Raw genomic sequence first — 21,706 nt, forward strand, 5'->3', positions numbered from 1 at the left:
AGTTATCAATCACAGCAACAAACAATCACAGCAACAAACAGCTCAAATTACTTTTGCCACTTAGATGGGGAGGGGAGATGAGTTTAAGCACTACAAGTCAGGCATAACAAGAGAATGAAAATTTGACAATTGGGGACTTTAGAAAGAAAAAGTAGTAACAGGCACTGAGAATACTGTTCTGTGTGATTATCCCTGTTTGTCTTTTAAGTGGTCATTGAAAAGGAAGAAATGGTAATTAAACCTGACTGACTAAAAGAAAGCAGGGCATATGTGAAAACACATGTAAAGTCAATGCATTGACAGGAGCTTAGGGGCTTTGATGTAATAGTTTAAAGCCAAACATTGCATCATGGGATACCTAAAGGTAGACTAAAAAAATCAAGATGCCAGACCCCATGTGAACAGACTCTGGAACTGCATTCAGAACTATTAAAAAAGTACATAGACTCTAAATGTGGTGTTAAAATGTAGGAAACATTAAGACATGATGAAGTAAACATGTTTTTTTTAGTCTGTGGGTATGGGTCTCCTGTAAGATGGAATATTGCATCTCAGTTCAGTTCAGTGCCAGTGCATTTTGTCTGAGTGGTAAAGTTGATTACCAAAGCAAAGAAACTGGGTATTTAGAAGTATAAGTTTAGCCCACTGATGAATGTGTATTTGTGTTCATGTGTATGTATGTGCCTATCTTGCTCACTTTGTATTGATTTAGAAGCTGCAGTGTTATGTAAGCAGTGGACCCTGTTGCTCCAACTACAGGAAAAATGTTTGAGGTAAAACAATTTTAAAACAAAGGCAGAACTGAACATTTCTGTTGACAGACTTCTATATTCAGTTTCACTCTAGCACTTATAGGTTCAGAGGTATGTTTTACATGCCATTTTACAGCCAGTTCTTTGTTTCTGGATTATGTCTTATTATAGTCATTAATTTTTGTTATAATTATGTCTTGGTGACCAAAATCATGATTTGGAAGATTAAAAAAAAATTCTGAATAGTTTTAATGCTGCTGTTTCCATAACATAGTTCTGAAGTGAACGTGAAGGTTTATAATGAAAAATATCAGTAACCACTCACTCGTATTGAGGTCATCTTTTTAAATCTATAACTATCGAGATAATTTAAATTTCATGGTGCCTACTATGACTGTCAAGGTAATTATAAATTTCATAGTGCCTAGTTTCAGTGTTAACTTGATTAGAAATGAAAAACAGTTAGCTTTCAAAGTGAATATTTTCATTTAATTTGGGTGGTAAATAGTCATTTAAAAGCAATGTGAAATGCACAAGTTGATGTGTTTATATTTTGTTGGTGTGTTACTGCATGGTATGTAGTATGGAATGTTACGCAGTCAGTGGGTAGTGCTTTCATTCTGATACTCAACAGTGAGATTTCTATTCACAATCAGTGTAGTCAGTGATAACATATACAACTGTGTGTGTGTGTGTGTGTGTGTGTGTGTGTGTGTGTGTGTGTGTGTGTGTGTGTGTGTGTGTGTGTGTGTGTGTGTGTGTGTATAATAGGAAAGATTGAAGTCATCTTATGTATGTGGGAAAGCACTAAACGCAGATGGTGGCATGCCAGTATGCATGCACCAAAAACAGCCTTTGTGGATGAAAATTTAAAACAAGCAAAAAAAAAACATTTTTTGCAGGGGGTAAGTCTTCCTACACCTCACAACCCCCTGCTAATTATATTTATATATAATAACTCTGATATCACACAAATATAGGGTAAGGGCATATTCCCCAACCCCTGAAATTGTGCAGTCTGACACCTGTCAACCAGCTGCTTATTGGATCCTATGTTGTAGGCCAACCTGACATGTGGCCTTCTGCAGGGAACCCGTGTGTGTGTGTGTGTGTGTGTGTGTGTGTGTGTGTGTGTGTGTGTGTGTGTGTGTATATACATAAACATATGTGTGTGTGGATATATAAATATATATTTATATATATATATATATATATATATATATATATATATATATATATGGTCTCTGATTCTTTCTTTGAGGGATCGATTGGTCTTGCCCACATAAAAACAGAAACAGGTCTGACAAGTAGCCACATAGACAACATATTGTAACATTGACTGAAGAGATGGAGACGAGATGGATTCTCAGCAGCACAGCAGCACACAGGTCTTAATGTCTCTGAGTCTGTCCCTATTTTAAAGACCCTTTAAAGGCTTGAGTAGTTATTATTAGTTATTAAACTCTCACTGTTTCTGCACCCATTGTATATGTACATATACATCCATTTACATTACACATCCTTATTACATATATATATATATATATATTATATATATATATATATATATATGTGTGTGTGTGTGTGTGTGTGTATAGTGTGTATAGTAGCTTATTCTTTTAAATCCTGGAAACAGGATATGATGTTTTACAGGATAAATGAATGGCTGGTTAATTAGAACGCCTGAAAGCATACAAAAGTTTTTCTTTTGAAAGCTGCGCTTTTTTTTTTTTATAGGTTATAAACCAGCTAGAATAACAGGATTTGTGTTAGTATTCATTTTTCTAATGAACATGAAGTCTAATACTCAGATGTCTGTCATTATTTTTTTATTTTTTTTTTTTTATAATAAAATAAAAAAAATAAATATATATATATATGTGTGTGTGTGTGTGTGTGTGTGTGTGTGTGTGTATATATGTATGCATGTATTTCTGTATATCCATATATATAATGTATTTGTATGTTGACTGGGTTAGTCCAACTAGGCTAGTATCCTGTTTTCAGAGGAGACATGAGGTGGTATTGATCCTATTAGGGAAATTTGGCCAGTGGATCTGAGGACTTCCTGTACTCTTTTCAATAGATGTAGGGGAATCTTTTACATCCACCTGAGCTACCACCTGCTCAAACAGATGGGGCCTTGCTGTAACATCTCATCTGAAGGACAGCAAACTCAGGAGTGCAGCACCCCTTTGATTATATTCAAGGGACTGAACACTCAAGTGTTTCAGCACATGAATCATTGACTGCAGGGCTGGTGTTAGCATTTTGGGGGGCCTTGGGCTCTTCTAGTCTAAGAATCACCCTGTCACTGCCACCCCTCCTAAGCATCCTTTTAGTTCATGCTGCAAACTTCTGTGAGTAGTACACAGACTGATCTGTAGCTACAATACTCTTCCATTACAATAAGCCTGTCTACCACACTATGTTGGCCCATATCACGTAGGAGCATTCGCAGTTATTGGCATTTACTTGCAACAATGATACTTTACAACAGCTCTATATACAGGCCTGGACTAAGATGAAATGGTGCCTTAGGTATTGCCTAATGTTTCATCCCCCCAACACACACACACACACACACACACACACACCAGAGCTCCCTTCTGTTTCACCCCATCTTGGGCAACCCACACCCTGTATATTATGTTTTGCCTTAACTGTTTAGCTTTTTTTAAGAAGCCATACCTTTCTGTATGCCCTGAAGTGCATTTTAATATTTTTTGTATACAACCTTTTCATCTAATGATGACTTTAACAGAAATTATTATTAAGAAAAAAAATTCATTGCTGCTGTTCAACTTTAGTTTTCCTTCCATCCTTTTAATACACCTTTCCTGACCAAGACAGCACTGGGGGCCCCAGAAGCCATAGGGTAATAGATGCTCTGGGATGCATTTTAGTGCAGTTTCCCAACCTTTTAATCCAATGGTCGCCCAAACAGCAGCAGGGCTAATTCATGTTTATTTACTTCATTGAGGAATAGTGCATAGTTGTCAGTGTCCCTGATTTCACAGATAGTCCCTAATATTTCCTTATATTTATTTATTATTTATTTACATTTGTTGACCGGGAGAGTCTGTTGCTTTGTCGCTTGTGAAAAGTTTGATTTGCTGGTAAATCATTCATAGTCCCTGATTTTTCCTTATATTTTGCTTTTTCGCTTGTGAAAAGTTTGATTTGCTGGTAAATCATTCAGGATTACAGACAGACAATAAATCCAGAGATGAGAGTTTCATATTTATTGTCCAAAAAATGCACGTTGATGAAAAAGGTGTTACTCTACTTTCCTTTGTGAACTGGAGTAATATTTTAAAATGTTTCTTATTTTTGAGCCTTTATTATGCTATTATTTTTGGCTTTGCCCAGAATTCTAAGTTCAGAGTTATAGTATCTGGTGTTCTGCCAGTATTTATAAAATTCTCTGAAAGAGAAAACCATTTCTGAAGATCGGAAGCATCAGCTCTTAAAATCCAACATATGTACCGAGATCAGTCTCTCTGGGCTGCTGATCTCCCTAGTGCTTACTGTGTTCATGTTCATTATCAGCTTTATCCTAACAGGGTCACGTTGCAGCCCTGTTCAATTAAAGACTATAATCAGAAAATTAATAATGTTTCTTCTTCTCATTTTTCCCAACTAGCAGCAGCTTTTGTGGGGCCCCCACATGCTCAAGGATGATTAAGGGCCAGCCCTGCAGCCATGGGTATTGCAGATATCTAAAGCTGGCAATAATGTTAGTTTTAGTGGAGAGAATGTCTACCAGCAGGATTTAACTAAGCCAGGGTTACTATGTTAGTGGTAAAATATTTAATGGAATTGTGCAACCTGTGACTTGACAAAACACTGTTACTATAACCAGAGATATTTATATCTCCTTTAAAATTCAAAGATAAGCATTATTACTCACCTTGTTTATTAAGCATACAAGATTGCTGTACTAGCTTTTGTTGGTTAAACGGACGTGTTACAAAATATCAAGATAGGATAACTCGCTGTGGTTGGGGGCCTCCCCCTCCCCCCATGACCATGGGTTTGCTGGTGCCTAAAGCTGGCTGTGATTAGCTATAGTATGAAGTTTTCAAACTTCAGTGCTATTTATGTGCCAAGATCATGGTATAGTGGGGGTCAGTAATATACCCTTTCTCCACTGAAGTATGTTCTTGGAGCTGATATATATATAATTTTCGTGGGGAGTGCAGGGAGGCTTGCATTTTGTTTTATCAAATGTGTGTGATTCGATTTGATATGTATTTCAGTTTGTCATACTGGTGAAAGAGTTCAATTCACAAAGATCTGAATGCGCATAAAATCGAAGCTCCTCTGTTTTAATTTTATGTGCTGTTTCATTGTTCTTCCTGTTGATGTTATTTGTTGAACAAGAAGTGAACATTGTTTTGTGCTTACATACACAGACACGGACACACATACACATAGTACTTGTTAATATGTTAATGTTTAGAATTTATAGTACTAAATACTTTGGAAAGTTTTTACAGCAACTGTGAAGGAACATCATGTAAAACTGTGTACATGTGTTAAAGTTGCCAGTTAAGTGATAATCTACTATTTTTTTTAGTTAAATTGTAATTTCATTATGTCATTCTTTAAGCATTAGTTTTGTATTTGGAAGCTGTTATTATGTCCAGAGTTTTTGTGTGGGATAGCATTTTATCTTAACTAAGGCAAGCTAATTCCTTGTGTATATTTTTTTTCTGTGTAATTCACCTGAGTCTGGGTCATGGCTGGAAAGGGTAAACTGACTAGCCCACCCAATTAATTAACAAACGAAAATATATATATATGCATATAGATAAATATAATATACTGTTCTTTTGTTAGTATATTGTATCACTTTTTTGAATTTTTGTCTTTGGGCTGTCCCTGATGATGGACCTTGTATTGCTGGATTTTCTAGTTAAAACAAAATGTTAAAAACTATGTACATTTTTATTTTTTATGTAGGATTCAAAATCCCTCCAGAGAAATTACTACTCCTAGTAAAAGAAGGAAATTATGTGATAGAACATGACACAAAGGGGGAAAGAAGAACAGAACAGAAGTGTAATCTCAATACTGGCTTCCACTGTAAGTAATCAGCCCATTCATTTGTATTTTTTATGAATTTATTTCATAGTGCTGTTGATGCTGTCTTTGAAAACAAGCAAATAACATGAAACAGAGTCAGGGTATTAAACGCTCTGACATTACAAGAAGTTAAAGTTAATTCAGGCCAAAAAGTCTCAGAGGGCTTTCTAAGGTTAAACATGTTTATCACTGTGAAAGTGGCACTGAAGTGGGTATTGTGGAAGTATGGGGAAAAAACATGGACATTACATTGTTTTCCTCAAGTAGTAGCACTTGGCTGAAATGTGGCTTTGGTCAAACAAGTTTACAGTGGCCAAGGCTCTGTATCCTTTTACCCTCCAGAGCTGTAGTAATGTTGAGAGCTGACATTCTCTTACAGTTAATTTTAGATAGTTTGAAAGAATTTAAAAGACATGGGGTTACCATTGAATTATCCCAAATGTAAGGCATATAGAGGAGTTAAGAACTGTCTGTCATCCAATGGCCATCAGACCCATCCATCGCCAGTAAACTTCCTAGCCCCAGACTATCTCCGATAAGGCTAGGGCCAGCATGGATCCTAAGGCCATCCTGGGCATCTTGGCTGTCCACATTGCTGGGCGGGATTTTGCTTTTTGAACTACTCCAGTTACTTCTTCCTTCTCATGGGGCTTGTAATAATGTCCAAGGGGTGGATATGCAGTGGGAATGTGCAGTATATCACACTACCTATGAAGCAGCTCAACCATGTCAACTGCCTTATCCTCTCTTTGGATTATTCCTCCCAGTTACCACATCCAGAGCCCCCATCAGGGGCCTTAATGCAGGAGATGCCCACAGACCCCCCCCTACTGGGGATGGTAATACTTAACTCTGTCTGCTGCTTTGCCAGTCGCTCGAGGCATTAAATGAACCCAGGTCAGCTGAGCTGTAATCAGGGCTTTATCCCTCTTTTCAGACCAGCTGTGTAGTATATTTGTACACTGCCCAAGGATAAGAAAAGATGGGTAACTCTCTTGATCAGAGCATGGCCTTCTCATTTGGATCAGTAAAAATATTTTTATTCTTGGGCCTTATTGAAGCCCAAAGCATACATTTAGTCAACTCTTACTGCCCCTGCTGTGGGTAACACTGATTCTTCAGTTCTGAAATATTGAAACAGTGGTTCCACTGATCATGCAGGAAGTATTAATATCATGAGAGTCACATTTGGTCAGTGCTGGAGTATAAAGACAGTGGTACCTTTGGTAATGCAGAAAGCAGTAACAATATGAAGGGTACACATGGTCAGTACCAGAGTATAAAGACACTAATCCCTTTGGTGTGCAGACAACATTAACAGTGTGAAAGGCTACATGATCTATGCTGGAGTACAAAGGATGGTTCCTTTTTGAAGAAAGCATTAACAGCATGAATGGCCCTTCTGATGACATGCAGAGATTCCTTGTAGGCATTTACTTGTTTCTCCGGTTGATGTCCAGTGAGATAGTTGGATTATCCTTCTATTTGACAATCTCCTTAAACACTTGACAATTTGTGTCGGCAGTGAGATACCATATTCTTAATATTTCACAGATGTTTTAAATGAAGACAAAGTGCTCTAATCCCCATGACTGAAACAAGGCGTTACAGAAACAGCATTAGGGACTTGAGAGTTCTTACCCAGAGCTATGATTGCAATATGTTGGGGAGTCATACATCTGGTTTGTCCTTTTAGGAATAGGTGATAGAGTCTCGATGGCATCATGCAGTCTTCATGACATCCTGAGAGAACTTGGCAGGACATAGAATATCGGGTTCCCTATTATATGATCGAAGACGCATTCTTTCGAATGCGTCTTGATGGAACTTGAAAGTATGAAACAGCAAAATACTGAAAAGGCATATAAGTGAATTCTTTCCCTGGGAAAGAAATCGCTTGTCCGCCTTCATTATTTTGATATTTTATTCACTGTAGTGCAATCTCGGAGTTGGTATATTTAAGTGGGGGGGCACAGCCCTCTACATCAGGGGGTGTGGGGGTCGATAAATCAGCGTTTGCTTTTTTAAATGTTCACTGATTTAATATAGACCCGAATATTGTATGATCATGATGTTCTTTTGTCTCTAGGATGTTAAGTAGCTACCACATTTCCCATTATAGGAGAGCTTCATGAATAGAGTCATTCCCAATAGGGATGCAGAAGGCAGGGAATCAATGTCACCCTGTCATTTTCTTTTGATAGGCCTTACAGAGTGAAAAAAGATGGTAAAGCAATATCTCTTCTGAGGATCTGCATTTGCCTTGGTGGCCTAGAGAGGAGGATCGTAACAAAGATTTGTGTTGCTTTAAGCTCATGTCAGATTTGGAACTAGTAGAAAGGAAATGTTGGTTTTATGACCTTTAAGAAGTGTGATATATGCTACAGTCTTAAGATGCTTGTAAAATTTTTGCCTATTAAGGAGGACCTTGCCAGGTTATTTTGGATCACATCCATGACCGGACAACAAATTTATTATCAAGACAGCAAAGATGTTAAAAAAAAAAAGTCTAAGATGATTTTTTCCAGGTAATAAAACCCCTTACTACGAAAACTCCAAAAATGAAAGAATTAGCTGCACATCAATCACTTGATTTACACAGTCCTCCAGTACCTTAGATTAACTCAGCCTTTAAGGCAATATCCTTGTTAATGTAGCAGCAGCAAGACAGGAGTCTGAAGTTTAGTGAAGTAAAAGTGAAGGTTAAGTGAACAAGGTTGCAATTGTGGTATCCCAGACATTATAGCGTCTTGAATTTTTAAGTATTCGGATGTGGCAAGTCTTTATGGCACAGTTCATCTGAAGTAATGTAAAAGGGAATGAACAAAGCAAATGGTAGGTGCGTTCGGGTAGCTTAGTAACAATTTGTGGAGGAAGCAGTGGAGGCTGTGGAGAAAGATTTCTGTGATTTTGGGCTGGAGATGATAAATGAACTGATCAAACAGACAGTACGGTAGCTGCAGAAATTGTTGCATCATTAGTGAAGCATGACATCAAAACTGAATTGTTGTATAGCAGGGTTGTGTAGCTGGTGTCGAAGGTATGGGCACAAGGTATAGAGTTAAAGGTAGCTGAAGCAAAAGCTGGAAATGTAATGTGTAACTGAAGTTCTCAAAGATTTGTGGTTAGTGACAGGACTAATTCTCTGATGCGGGTACTGCAGTAGGGGTGAGAGGGGTGTGATATGCACAGGTTGGATGTTTACTATAGAGAGGAAGTACAGAGCTAATGGGCAGAGAGGCCAGGTGATATAATCTGTGGTGTACTTTTAGACCTATAAGATGTAAGACCAGATTTTTATGAGCTATGGAAATATCTGACATGTGACATAATAAAGTATATGTAGACATTGGTTATTTATATCATATCTTGCAAAAGTCTTTTTTTACCTTTTAAAAGAGGCTGTTAGTGGATTGGGGTATTGTACTGTATATACTCAGCCTAGCTAAATGTGATGGCTGGTAAAGAAACAAAACTCTTTTTTTTATAGTAATGTTCTGACATACTAATATAAGAAGAAATGTAACAAGCTATTATTAACTCCCCAAGTGATGTTGACATCCTACAGAAGGGCCTCACTGAGACCAACGACTGCTGTCAGAACCATGGCTTTAAGCTCAATGCCAAAAAATGTGTCATCATCCCCTTTGGGAAAAACCCGGTTCCCATGAATTACCACATTGATGGTAGTCCATTGAACACAGAAGGCGTTATAAGAGATCTGGGAACACAGGTTGACAGCAACATCTCTTTTGACCACCACATTGCCACTGTGGTCAGAACATCCTTCTATGTGGCACATCTCATTACTAAGGGTTTTGCATCCAGGAAGAAAGAGGTCATTGTGTACCTCTACTATTCCCTCATTAGGCCAATCATAGAGTACAATGGCCCATTTGGCATGCACCTCACTAAACACCTGCAACAACTGGAGAGGCCACCAAAGTACCTCACAAAGAGGATCCTAGGCCTAAAATATTTGTCCTGTATGGACAGACTCAAAAAACTCCCAACTATTCTCTGTCTCATATCACCTACTTAGAGGCCATCTAAAGCCATGTCTGACCTAGCTCTGTTAGAAATGCTGCATCTAAAGAAATCCCAATCCGTCCGAACCACATGCTCCAGAGACCTCAACCGCATTACCACAATCAACAGAACATGCTGGAGGGACAGGTTCATAACCCAGAGACTGCCTGTGCTTTGGAATAGACTTCCCATACATGTCAGGCAGAGCACCTCACTGGCCCTCTTCAAGAGAAATCTTGATGAGTGGATGGGAAATTCAACCCACAGATCACTCCAGTGGCTCTACTTGGCAGAGGCACTGGGAACTAAGGTTGGGTGGCACGATGCTAGGGTAATCCTATGGGCTAGGCTTGTAAAGGCTCCAGGGCCATTAGCCTAGTACACACCTATGAACCTTTAAGAAAGATTTCACAGCAGCAGAAGTTCTGAGGTCCAACTTAAATGCATTTTAAAACTGCAAGAACAGAAGAAGACCTTGATTAGGGAATAGTGCTGTAAGGCATTACCGAAGAGTAAGAAAACGTCTGACAATATCTTTCTGGCAGGTGTTATCTAGTCCCACATCAACAATCCACATCCTGTTCTCTCTCATTCCAGTAAATCCCCTATCTGATGTAGCATATAGTTCACCTCTGTGTGAGGTTACCTACCTCCTCCAAAAGTCTCCCACCTTATATTGTACATTGTCCTATTAACATATGGCTAGGTTGCACTCAGTACAATCTTGCCAGTAAAAACCAAGGGTTTATCAGGTAAGCAGATAAAGTAGCAGAAATATTCTAGCAGCACACGGGATCATAACTGTTTTTTTTTTTGTGTGTGTGTGTGTGTGTGTGTGTGTGTGTGTGTGTGTGTGTGTGTGTGTGTGTGTGTGTGTGTGTGTGTGTGTGCGCGCATCCTGGTACTCCTCAAGTTTCCCACATCTGACACTTCACACCTGTATGTCCATTTCTAGTGTGGTGATTTTGCACAAGGCTGTCTATGTCTAGAGTATATACTGGCACATACACACATTATACATAAAGCTAGTCTCCCTCAAAAAAGTTTTCAGCTTTTTTAATAGCTGATGCTGACTACCTCCTTGAAGCCTGACACATGAACTCTGAGAATAACTCTGAAATCACTGCTGAGGTGAATTCCAGCACCTCTTAAGCACAGACATGAACCATCATCAGGCAAGGTGCTGGTGTGCACAACTCAGCATATTCAGCAATGATAAAAATTACCTGGCTAAGTGTCACACTCAAATGATATGGTGCCACTAATGCCTGTCCCACTCCTGGGTGGGGGAGACACCTAGCCTCTGCCATTTCTACATGCCCACCACTGCTTCTATCTGTAATACATAACATAGAAAATAACAATAAACAACTTACAATGTGCTGCAAAAGCTCCTTTGTGACAGTCAGGACAGGGCTTTATGCATCCATCCCCTTGCTGTGCAGCCTTGCCTTTAGTGGTAATGACAATGTGTTGCACTCCTGATGCATCCGTGGAATTAAATCCACATTGCACCTACTTCCAGGTACACCTAATTGTGCAACAACTGAGTATGCAGTATATTTCTGTATGCTGCTAACCTGCTCTGTCATACATCTAAACATGGGAGGAAAGGAACAGCAACAGCTGTGCCCTTGCTGGAAAAGAATCCTGTTTCAACTCCACTACCCAAAGATCCTAGGACCGCTTCCATGTCTCGCAGCTTGGTTGACCTTGGAAGTCCATCTTCTGTGTTTTTCTCTCCATTTCAATTTGCTGTGCTTTAGGCTTGGAACTGCAGTGCATGTCAGTCAAGTCACAGTGACCTTTTTTGTTTTTTGGGCCCAACAGCCATTTTTATATTCCATAGAACAAACTGTCTCATGTGATTTCATAATTGCTACTCTCTACTCTGTTTACACAACATCTGAATGTCATGTACCATGTCTGTTTTCACTTGCATTTAGTTTTCAGAGTCGCTGACTGGGTAGGAGACTGTGGCCCTACAGAGGGTTTGTTATAAAAATTAAAGAGGCTGTGTGCACCTAGGGAAGAGGCATGGAGAATATGAGCAGCGAAACAATTTGTAATAAAGGCAAGGCAAAAAGATTACTTACAGCTAGTAGTAAGGACATGAGAATAGGAGCTCAGAGAGGAGATTGTAAAAATTCAGTTAAAATAGAGGATTATGATTGGGTTGTAGATCTTAATCCATTTATGTGAGACATGGAAGCCAAGAAATTAACCTCAAGAAAGTGAAAAGCAAATCTTGCGAGGCGAATCTTTGCATCCATATTGTGAATTTATAGTAAAAGTTATGATCGTAGAGACCCAATCATAATTCTTTATAGTATATAGAGCTTTATGGGCTCACTGAGGAGGGAGAATATGATCAGTGAGAGGATTTGTTATAAAGCCAGAGAAAGAGGTTACTTACAGCTAGTCACTGAGGAGGGAGAATACGATCAGTGAGAGGATTTGTTATAAAGCCAGATACAGCTAGTCACTGAGGAGGGAGAATATGATCAGTGAGAGGATTTGTTATAAAGCCAGATAAAGAGGTTACTTACAGCTAGTCACTGAGGAGGGAGAATATGATCAGAGAGAGGATTTGTTATAAAGCCAGATAAAGCGGTTACTTACAGCTAGTCACTGAGGAGGGAGAATATGATCAGTGAGAGGATTTGTTATAAAGCCAGATAAAGAGGTTACTTACAGCTGCTAGCTGGGGAGGGAGAACAGTGTTGTAGAAAATAACTTAGTCATAAGGAGGGAAAAAAAAGCATCAGAGACCAAAACTGAAGCATATGTCTGTTTGGTTAAAATGATTAACATGGGAACTTGAGTGTTAATCAGGTGGAAAGCAGATGAAGAAGAGTGAAAAGGAAGCTGTAAGGTAAAAGGGGTCACATGACAATACTACAGTGTTGTGAGATGGTACTTAAACATATTATTTACATATATTTACATATTTCAGGCCCAGACAATAACGCCCTTCTAGCCTGTCATTATACTAAAACAGTAATCCCCATAGTAAGTGTCTAAGGTGTTCTTAAATATCTAAACTAGTGCCTGCTTTAATATAATTTGGTAATCTATTCCACACATCAACTCCTTCCTCAGAGAACCGATCAGTACATCTCTCACTTCTATTTAATTTCATACACAGATTGATTCACTACTGCTCTTACATAAACCTAAGCTTTCCCAGGGGCAGTTTTTAAATGCCCAGCATACTTGAATAAGGTCTCCTTGTAAATATCTGTATGAGACACTGTACAAATTCACATATTTTAATCCTTCATAATAAAGTAAACTTTCACATCTGTGGATCCCTTTGGTATATTTCTGCTGTACTCTTCAATTCAGTCATGCTTGATTTGCTGTTTTTAAATTACATTAGACAGAAACTAATGATTTCATCATTTCTTATTTCCTAAGCTTTATAAGTCTTTTTATACATCCTATAGTTTTATAACTATCATTAACCAACATTCAGAAAAACCTAAAGCTGGACCTACCCATATACCTTGGTTCTTAAAATGAATCCACAGTTTCAGTGTGTGCTGTATTGCATAATTCACCCTCCAAACTATATCTCCCAAATCTTTTATGCTATGTTTTGATGTATTTACCAGCATGTTATTTTTCTTTGACCAAATGATTACTTTAGTCAAATTTTCTGCACACATATGCCCATTCTGTTAGAAATGTAATTAGTTTTCCCATGTTCATGTCAGTTTACAGACTGTAGAACAACTCAAATGAAAAAGATAGATTGGAAAGATGAAATCCGGTAACCACCTTCGTGACACAGTTTAATTATAACACTGAGCACTTTTGTCTTAAACATTCATTAAAGACTTCATCAGAGTAATACAGATGAAACCAAACTTCACAATAATGTATATTGTTAGACAACCAATGAAAGGCTAAAACAATGAATAAATTAACAAATCATGAATATTGAATGATATAACCACTCCATGTGTTTTAAAAACCTTTGTGAATAAAAGTTAATAATGTTTAAGATATTTTGCAATACCATTAACCACCATTTTATTGTTTAATAAACCCTTAGTGAAATTTTAAAAATGAGTAAAATAACTGTATCTAATACTGTTTAAAAGTGTCACTGCTAAAATACATTAATTGTTTAAACACAAGCTGCTTTGGTTTTTAAAACACTAGTCAATGAAACAACATCATTTAAACCTGGTGCAACAGTGGCATTCAGCTTAAGTTGCCAATTAAATTCCTTTAACTCAAGCAAAGTATCTGCATCCCCACATAAAGGTGTAACTATAACTCCATCTATGACACAAAAGAAAACTTCTTTAAGTCAGGACAGACAGTACTGTTCCTATAAAGGGCATTAGTATTTTTCTTTTTCTTTATATCATAGTAATGTGCTCTTATCCTGTCCTTTAATCTCCTGATTGTTTTACCCACATAGAATGCATTGCAGGAACCACAACTTGCCAAATGTACAACATAAATGATATTACAATTGCATTTCCCCTGGACGGGCTAAAGTCCTCTCCAAATTGTGGACTACAGTATGTGGACCCTTGTGAATATACAGACATATCTTGCAGAATCCACATTTCTGCATTTTACTGTGGGTCAACAAAGGTTTTGTCCATGCCAATTCCAGAAAGGTTTTAATATTCCTTCCTTTGAGTAAGCCACTATAGGGGCTGCTCCTAGACATGTTTTAAGTTTGTTTGTAAAAACTAAATCCCAGTATAATTTTATAATACTATCAAACTCATCCTTATGTTGATAACCAGTAGATTTGATGCTCATGTTCACCTCACTACATAAATTTCTGTCATATTTCAAAATTGGTGAGGACTGGTCCTTCCACTTCCACCCTCAGTCTAACCATCTGCCCATTGACTACGGACTTTTTTGATAGTAAGGGTGATAACTATCATAGTGAAGATACAAATTTGAATTAATCTCCTTCCTATAGATTGTTGAGGTATAACCTAAACCATGTTCTTCCCCAAGTTAATATCTAAGTAATTGATATTAACACTGTTACTAGAATAGATGAACTTTAAGAATGAAGTTGAGTTCTGCCACTGGTCTAAAAAGATTTTCCAGTCACTCAAACGACCTTTCCATAAAATTAATATATTATCGAGGAAGTGATAGTAATCATGTGTTAACACCATAAACTAGGGAGTAAAGACCACCCTTTTTTCTGACATAGCTAATATAATGTTCACATAAGGGGGGGTGCAAAATGCATCCATTGCAACTCCAGAAATCTGATGATAATTCTCTCCTTCAAAATATATAAAGTTATTATAGAGGGTTAAGCCAAGAAGAGTGGTTACCGCTTGAACATCCTTACTAGCTAAAGATGTGTATTCAGAAAGGAACAAATTAAACTACTCTAGTCCGATGTCATGGAGATAACAGAACATAAGTCTACTACATCAACAGTTATAAAAATAATGTCCTCATTGAAAATCAAACTTTTAAATATCTCCAATCTTCTTCTTCTTCTTTCGGCTGCTCCCGTTAGGGTCACCACAGCAGATCAACTGTTTCCATTTCTTCCTGTCCTCTGCATCTTGCTCTGTCACACCAACCACCTGCATGTCCTCTCTCACCACATCCATAAACCTTATCTTAGGCCTTCCTCTTTTCCTGTTACCTGGCAGCTTCATCCTTAGTATCTTTTTCCCAATATACTCTGCATCCCTCCTCAGCATATGTCCAAACCAACATAATCTTGCCTCTCTGGCTTTGTCTCCAAACCTTCCAACCTGGTTTGCCCTCTAATATACTTATTCCTAATCCTGTCCATCCTCGTCACACCCAGTGCAAATCTTAACATCTTCAACTCTGCCACGTCAAGCTCTGACTCCTGCCTTTTTGTCAATGCCACTGACTCCAACCCATATAACATAGCTGGTCTCACTACCCTCTTGTAGACCTTCCCTTTCACTCTTACTGGTACTCGTCTGTCACAAATCACTCCTGACACACTTCTCCAACCACTCCATCCTGCCTGTATTCTCTTCTTCACCTCTCTTCCACACTCACCATTACTCTGAACTGTTGATCCCAAGTACTTAAACTCATCCACCTTTTCCACCTCTACTCCCTGCATCCTCACCATTCCTCTATCCTCCCTCTCATTCACATACATATATTCTGTCTTATTCCTGCTGACCTTCATTCCTCTTCTCTCTAGAGCACATCTCCACCTCTCCAGGGTCTCCTCCACCTGTTCCCTACTCTCACTACAGATCACAATGTCATCTGCAAACATCATAGTCCACGGGGACTCCTGTCTGAGCTCGTCTGTCAAGCTGTCCATCACCATTGCAAATAAGAAAGGGCTCAGAGCTGATCCGTGATGTAATCCCACCTCCATCTTAAACGCATCCATCACTCCCACCGCAGTCACACTACCCTCGTACATATCCTGTACCACTCTTACATACTTCTCTGACACTCCCGACTTCCTCATACAATACCACAACTCCTCTCTAGACACCCTGTCATATGCTTTCTCTAAATCCACAAAGAAACAATGCAACTCCTTCTGACCTTCTCAGTACTTCTCCATCAACACTGTCAGAGCAAACATCACATCTGTAGTGCTCTTTCCTTGCATGAAACCATACTGCTGCTCACTAATCATCACCTCCCTTCTTATCCTAGCTTCCACTACTCTTTCCTATAACTTCATGCTGTGACTGATCAGTTTAATTCCTCTGTAGTTACTACAGCTCTGCACATCACTCTTATTCTTAAAAATTGGTACCAAAACACTTTTTCTCCATTCCTCAGGCATCCTCTCACTTTCCAAGATTTCATTAAACAATCTAGTTAAAACCTCCACTGCCATTTCACCTAAACACCTCCATGCTTCCACAGGGATGTCATCTGGACTAACAGCCTTTCTGTTCTTCATCCTCTTCATAGATATCCTTACTTCCTCCTTGCTAATCCACTGCACTTCATGATTCACTATCCACACATCATCCAGCCTTCTCTCCCTCTCATTCTCTTCATTCATCAAACCCTCAAAGTTCTCTTTCCATCTGCTCAACACACTCTCCTCGCTTGTGAGTATGTTTCCCTCATTATCCTTTATCACCCTTACCTGCTGCACATCTTTACTAGTTCGGTCCCTCTGTCTAGCTAATCGGTACAGGTCCTTTTCTCCCTCCTTAGTGTCCAACATTTTATACAACTCTCCATACGCCTTATCCTTAGCCTTCGCCACCTCTCTCTTTGCCATGCACCTCATCTCCTTATACTCTTGTCTACTTTCTTCATCTCTTTGACAATCCCACTTCTTCTTCGCCAACCTCTTTCTCTGTATACTCTCCTGTACTTCTTCATTCCACCACCAGGTCTCCTTGTCCTCCTTCCTCTTTGCAGATTTTAAATATCTCCAATAAATGCCAGTAATCTTTTAAAATATATGATTCAGATTCCAACACAGTTTTGCACTGAAATCAGTGAACTTTGCTAAGAGTTTAGTCTTGGAACATTTTGCCGAAATTATTGGTCTCAGTGGGGCATCTCTAGCATTCATATGTATTTTAGGAACACACCAAATATTGAAGATATTAGATAATATTAATTATTGTTAATTTGTTCCTTGTTTTAGCTTTTCATTGTTTGTCTAACAACATATATTTTTTCTGAAGTTTGGTTTCCCCAGTATTACCCTGATGAAGTCTTTAATGAATGTTTAAGATGAAAGCGCTCAGTGTTCTAATTAAAACAGTGATATCGGTTATGAAGGTGGTTCCTGTTTTTTATTTTATTTTTTCAGTTTTTTTGTGTTTTGGAGTGATAGATTGGAAATATACAACCTAAACATATGTTGGCCTATGGCAGAGCCCTGTAGGACACTCTGATTGTAACACAAATTTTCATCTGTTAATTAGCTGTATATTAATTGCCTTGTTCTATTTTTAAGCCATGCGTCTAACCATCCTATTAAGATTAGATTAATACCTAGTTTTTCTAATGTATTGATCAGGGTTTTTGTGAATGACCCTATAAAAGGCTAAAGAAAAACATTACATATATTACATTACAGTTTTTCATTTATAGCTCTCATTGTTATTATAGAACATCATGTTGCAGGTACTTATAATTCTCTTTCAACATATGTATGCTGATATGTGGTTTCAGGTCCTCACCTTTCAAATTCAGAAAATAATTTATCAGCATAACCTCCATTATTTTTTCTCGACAAGAAATGCAGTTATGAGTCAATATGTTTTTGGGTTTGTCCTGGTCTCCTTCTCTTAAAGACAGATTTAACAAGTGCACATCTCCAACCTTGAGGAATGTCCCCATACTTAAATGACATAGTGAACTGCAGATGTAATGGCACTGTAAAAGTTTGTACTGAAGTGTTTTCATGTCTGTATTGCTATTTATTGTCTTCATATGCTTTGTTTGCATCCAGTTTGCCAAGTACTTTTCCAACACAATCTAATTTAATTTCAGTATGTGAAGTTACCTGAATTTTACTAGGACAAAATATCTCCCCATTTGCGGAGCCAAATTGTTTTACAGAAGAGTTTGTAAATCATCTACAGTTTGTAGTGCATGGAGTAAATTTTAGGCTATATGCACACTTTATCGATTTTTGTATATTTACTCCTACCACATCTTGTATATCTCTAAATAGTTTCCTCTTATGTTCAATGTCATTATATAACGTTTCTTCAAATTTTTCCTGATCTTGTCTCGCACTGTTTCTTAATTTGTCTCTTTAGTTTGTGTACTCAATTTAAATATACTTCCAAGAACAAACATTTTAGTGAACCAAACCAGTGTAGAAGATGGCCACATAAAACACCCTTCCAAAATAATTTGAAACATTTATTTGTGAGCGCTTTCGCAGTTACAAAGACTGCTTCCTCAGACATCTTTCAACCTTGTTTCCGTTTCTTACATTTTTCTCTGTCATTTTAATTACGTACTTTGTTCTTATGTAAATAGAACTCCTGACCTTGTATGCATAGGTCCTGATGCCATTTTTCTTTAATTTTTTGCATTCTAACATTTTTTCAAATGTTACCACAGTCCTCCTCCTCCTGTCTTTTTACTGAATGTATCACTCCAATTAGTTTTACATAGTGATTGTTTAGTTTCCATATACTTTTTTGCTGATCTTCCCCGCATTGGTAGATTTCAGTTTAGCAGAGTTATCTAGCTGTAGTTTAACCTTTAAAACCTTATGATCAGTGCATGTCAACAGTGGGTAAAATGTGATGTGAAGTAACACTCATCTTTGTAGGAACACAAGCATTATCCAGTGTGTTCTGTTCCCTGTTAGGTTTGTCTGCAGTCTGTAGCAATTGTTGTTTATGGATATATGCCTTAAATAATTTTCTTTTTAATGTAGAATCAATATTTATTCCAGTCACTTTCTGGTAAATGTAAGCCCCCAGCTATTATAATTTTGCCCTTCCTGCATTTCATGCAAGAAATGCATCAGCACTTGACTTCTGTAGTCCATATATGCTAGCAATTGTAATCTGTTTCAGGGTTATCTTTATTTTCATAATTGCACAGTCTGCAGTACTGGTATTTTATTTAGGATGTCTGATCAGAATGTATGCATGACAACTACTGCTATTCAAAATGAACAAATTTTGATGAATGATGAGTCAAAATTGTATAGACATTTGTAGTGAAATAAACAGCAGAACAGCACATTATTACAGAAGGAAAACAATTTTAAATGGTCAGAGTATGTGTATGTTGTGATTAAAATATCTGTATGTTAATACTAATACATACTGTGTTTTAGGTACCAGAACTACAGAATGCAGTGTGAGTTGCAGTCAGCAGCCATCATGCAGGACACCCCAGTTGCTTTACCCAGCAGATAACTTGCAACAGTGTGCTCAGCCTGTGAAACGCAAAGGTAGTAAGAAGACTGATCTCACTCCTGTACCACTGCTTCAGTCAGTACACAACGGCAAGACCCCCGAATGTGGAGTTGGAACACCCATGTTACCTCAACCTACAGAGAGCTTACAGCAGTGTGCACAGCCCATGAAGCGCTGTAAGAAGTCTTATGTAACTCATATGCCACAGCCTCACTCAGGATGTGACTACAGCAAGAGCCCTGACTGTGATGCAGGTCGGAGAAAACACACTGAGAAGAAGCTGTATAGATGTACAGAATGTGGTAAGGGCTTCACAAGGTCAAAGAGTCTTCAACGGCATTATGCCATTCACACAGGTGTGAAGCCATATAAATGTGCTGAATGCAGTAAGAGCTTTGTATATCTGAAAAGCTTTCAGTACCATTATGCTATTCACACAGGTGTGAAGCCATATCAGTGTGCTGAATGCAGTAAATGCTTTATAAATAAGTCAAATCTAAAATGCCATCAGAGCTGTCACACAGGAGAGAAACCATACAAATGTCCTGAATGCAGTAAGAGTTTCTCACGCCTCAATGATTTAAGACGGCATGGAAGAAGCCATACAGGAGAGCGCCCATATAAATGTCTTGAATGCAGTAAATGTTTTGCACGTCCCTCTCACCTTCAGGTACATCAAACCATTCACACAGGTGAACGCCCATATAAATGTCTTGAATGCAGTAAATGTTTCACACGTCTCTCTAACCTTCAGGTGCATCAAAAAATTCACACCGGAGAGAAACCGTATAAATGCGTTGAATGCAGTAAGTGCTTTCGAGTAAAGGCTACACTAAAACGACATCAGCGCTGTCACACAAAAACTCAGGCCAGTAAAGGAAAGGATGAAGAAAAATCAAATGCCATCATGGAAGTAACGAATAGAGAAAAACGTAAAGCAATTAAGACAAGAAGTGTTACTGTTAGAAGAGTATAAGAGAGGGAACAGATCAACAAAAATGCTCAGAATGATAGACATGATAAAAGCAATGTGCAGTATCAGAAGAGATCAGGATCCTTTTTGCACTATGACAAGTAATAATCTATAAATATCACAAGCAGAAAAACCTAGAATATATGCAGATAAATATTAAGGAAAAGTACAAAATAAGCTATTTATTGTTGACCCACAAAAGTTTTATAAAGAATTTATAAACAAGACAAATGATATTGAAACACCACCAAACAAAAAAAGACTTCTTATCTTCCCTGAAGAAGACTTCTCATCCACCCTTGATTTAAAACTGTATAGCTCATCAGATGGGGAACTGAAAACACAACTGCAAGTTGTCAAAACTTTTTCAGATGATATAAGTATGTCATTTAGTCTTGATAAATATGCAAAAGCAACCTTTAAAGCAGGAAAACTGCAGCACCAAGAAACCATCAGTTTGGGACAAGAATGTGATATAAAAGAACTTGAGTAAGAGAAAGAGTAGAAAAATTTGAGAATTGATGAAGGATCAACAATAAAATTTGAGCAAAGTGAATAAAACTTAGTAAGGAATACTTTAGAAGATGATAGATTAGAGAGGAAAACAAGAAGGATGCTTCATGCTCATCAAATGATTTATAAAAATCAGTGTATACCAAGATTATATATTCCCCATTCCGAAGGAGGTATGAGCTTCCTTGAAACTGATTACATGTATAGATCTGCAATTATGGAACTGTTTACATATCTGCTAACCTCAAAAGACCGAAATGTTGTGAAGGTTTTGAAACATGAGGAGAATAAATCTAAGATGACTTCCCTTCTTAATCTAGCAGAAGCATATCAGCATCAAGCAGGAATGGAAATCAAACCAGAAGTAGATAAAAATCAGGCAACAAGTGAATGTGCCAAAAAACGAAAGAAAGAATATAAGGTGAAGGACCAGACGAGAAGGGAAGAAGTGTGGAAAATGCAGAAATGTAGTTGCA

At 37.9% G+C, this 21,706-nt stretch overlaps 1 protein-coding gene across 1 annotated transcript in view; it reads left to right on the top strand.

Annotated features, from left to right (window-relative positions):
* The window catches only part of LOC122813858 (zinc finger protein 684-like), a 119,683-nt gene extending 98,616 nt beyond the window's left edge, over positions 1–21,067 (top strand). Inside the window, exons 5-6 of the mRNA XM_044086397.1 lie at positions 5,721–5,843; positions 19,663–21,067. Of these exons, the coding sequence (XP_043942332.1) occupies positions 5,721–5,843; positions 19,663–20,720 (1,181 nt within the window). The 3' untranslated portion in view covers positions 20,721–21,067. The remainder of the gene's footprint in view (positions 1–5,720; positions 5,844–19,662) is intronic.
* The last annotated feature ends 639 nt before the right edge of the window (positions 21,068–21,706 follow it).

The sequence above is a fragment of the Protopterus annectens genome, chromosome 10.part0, assembly GCF_019279795.1.
Source record: "Protopterus annectens isolate FY-2018-M chromosome 10.part0, PAN1.0, whole genome shotgun sequence".
Lineage (NCBI taxonomy): Eukaryota > Metazoa > Chordata > Ceratodontiformes > Protopteridae > Protopterus > Protopterus annectens.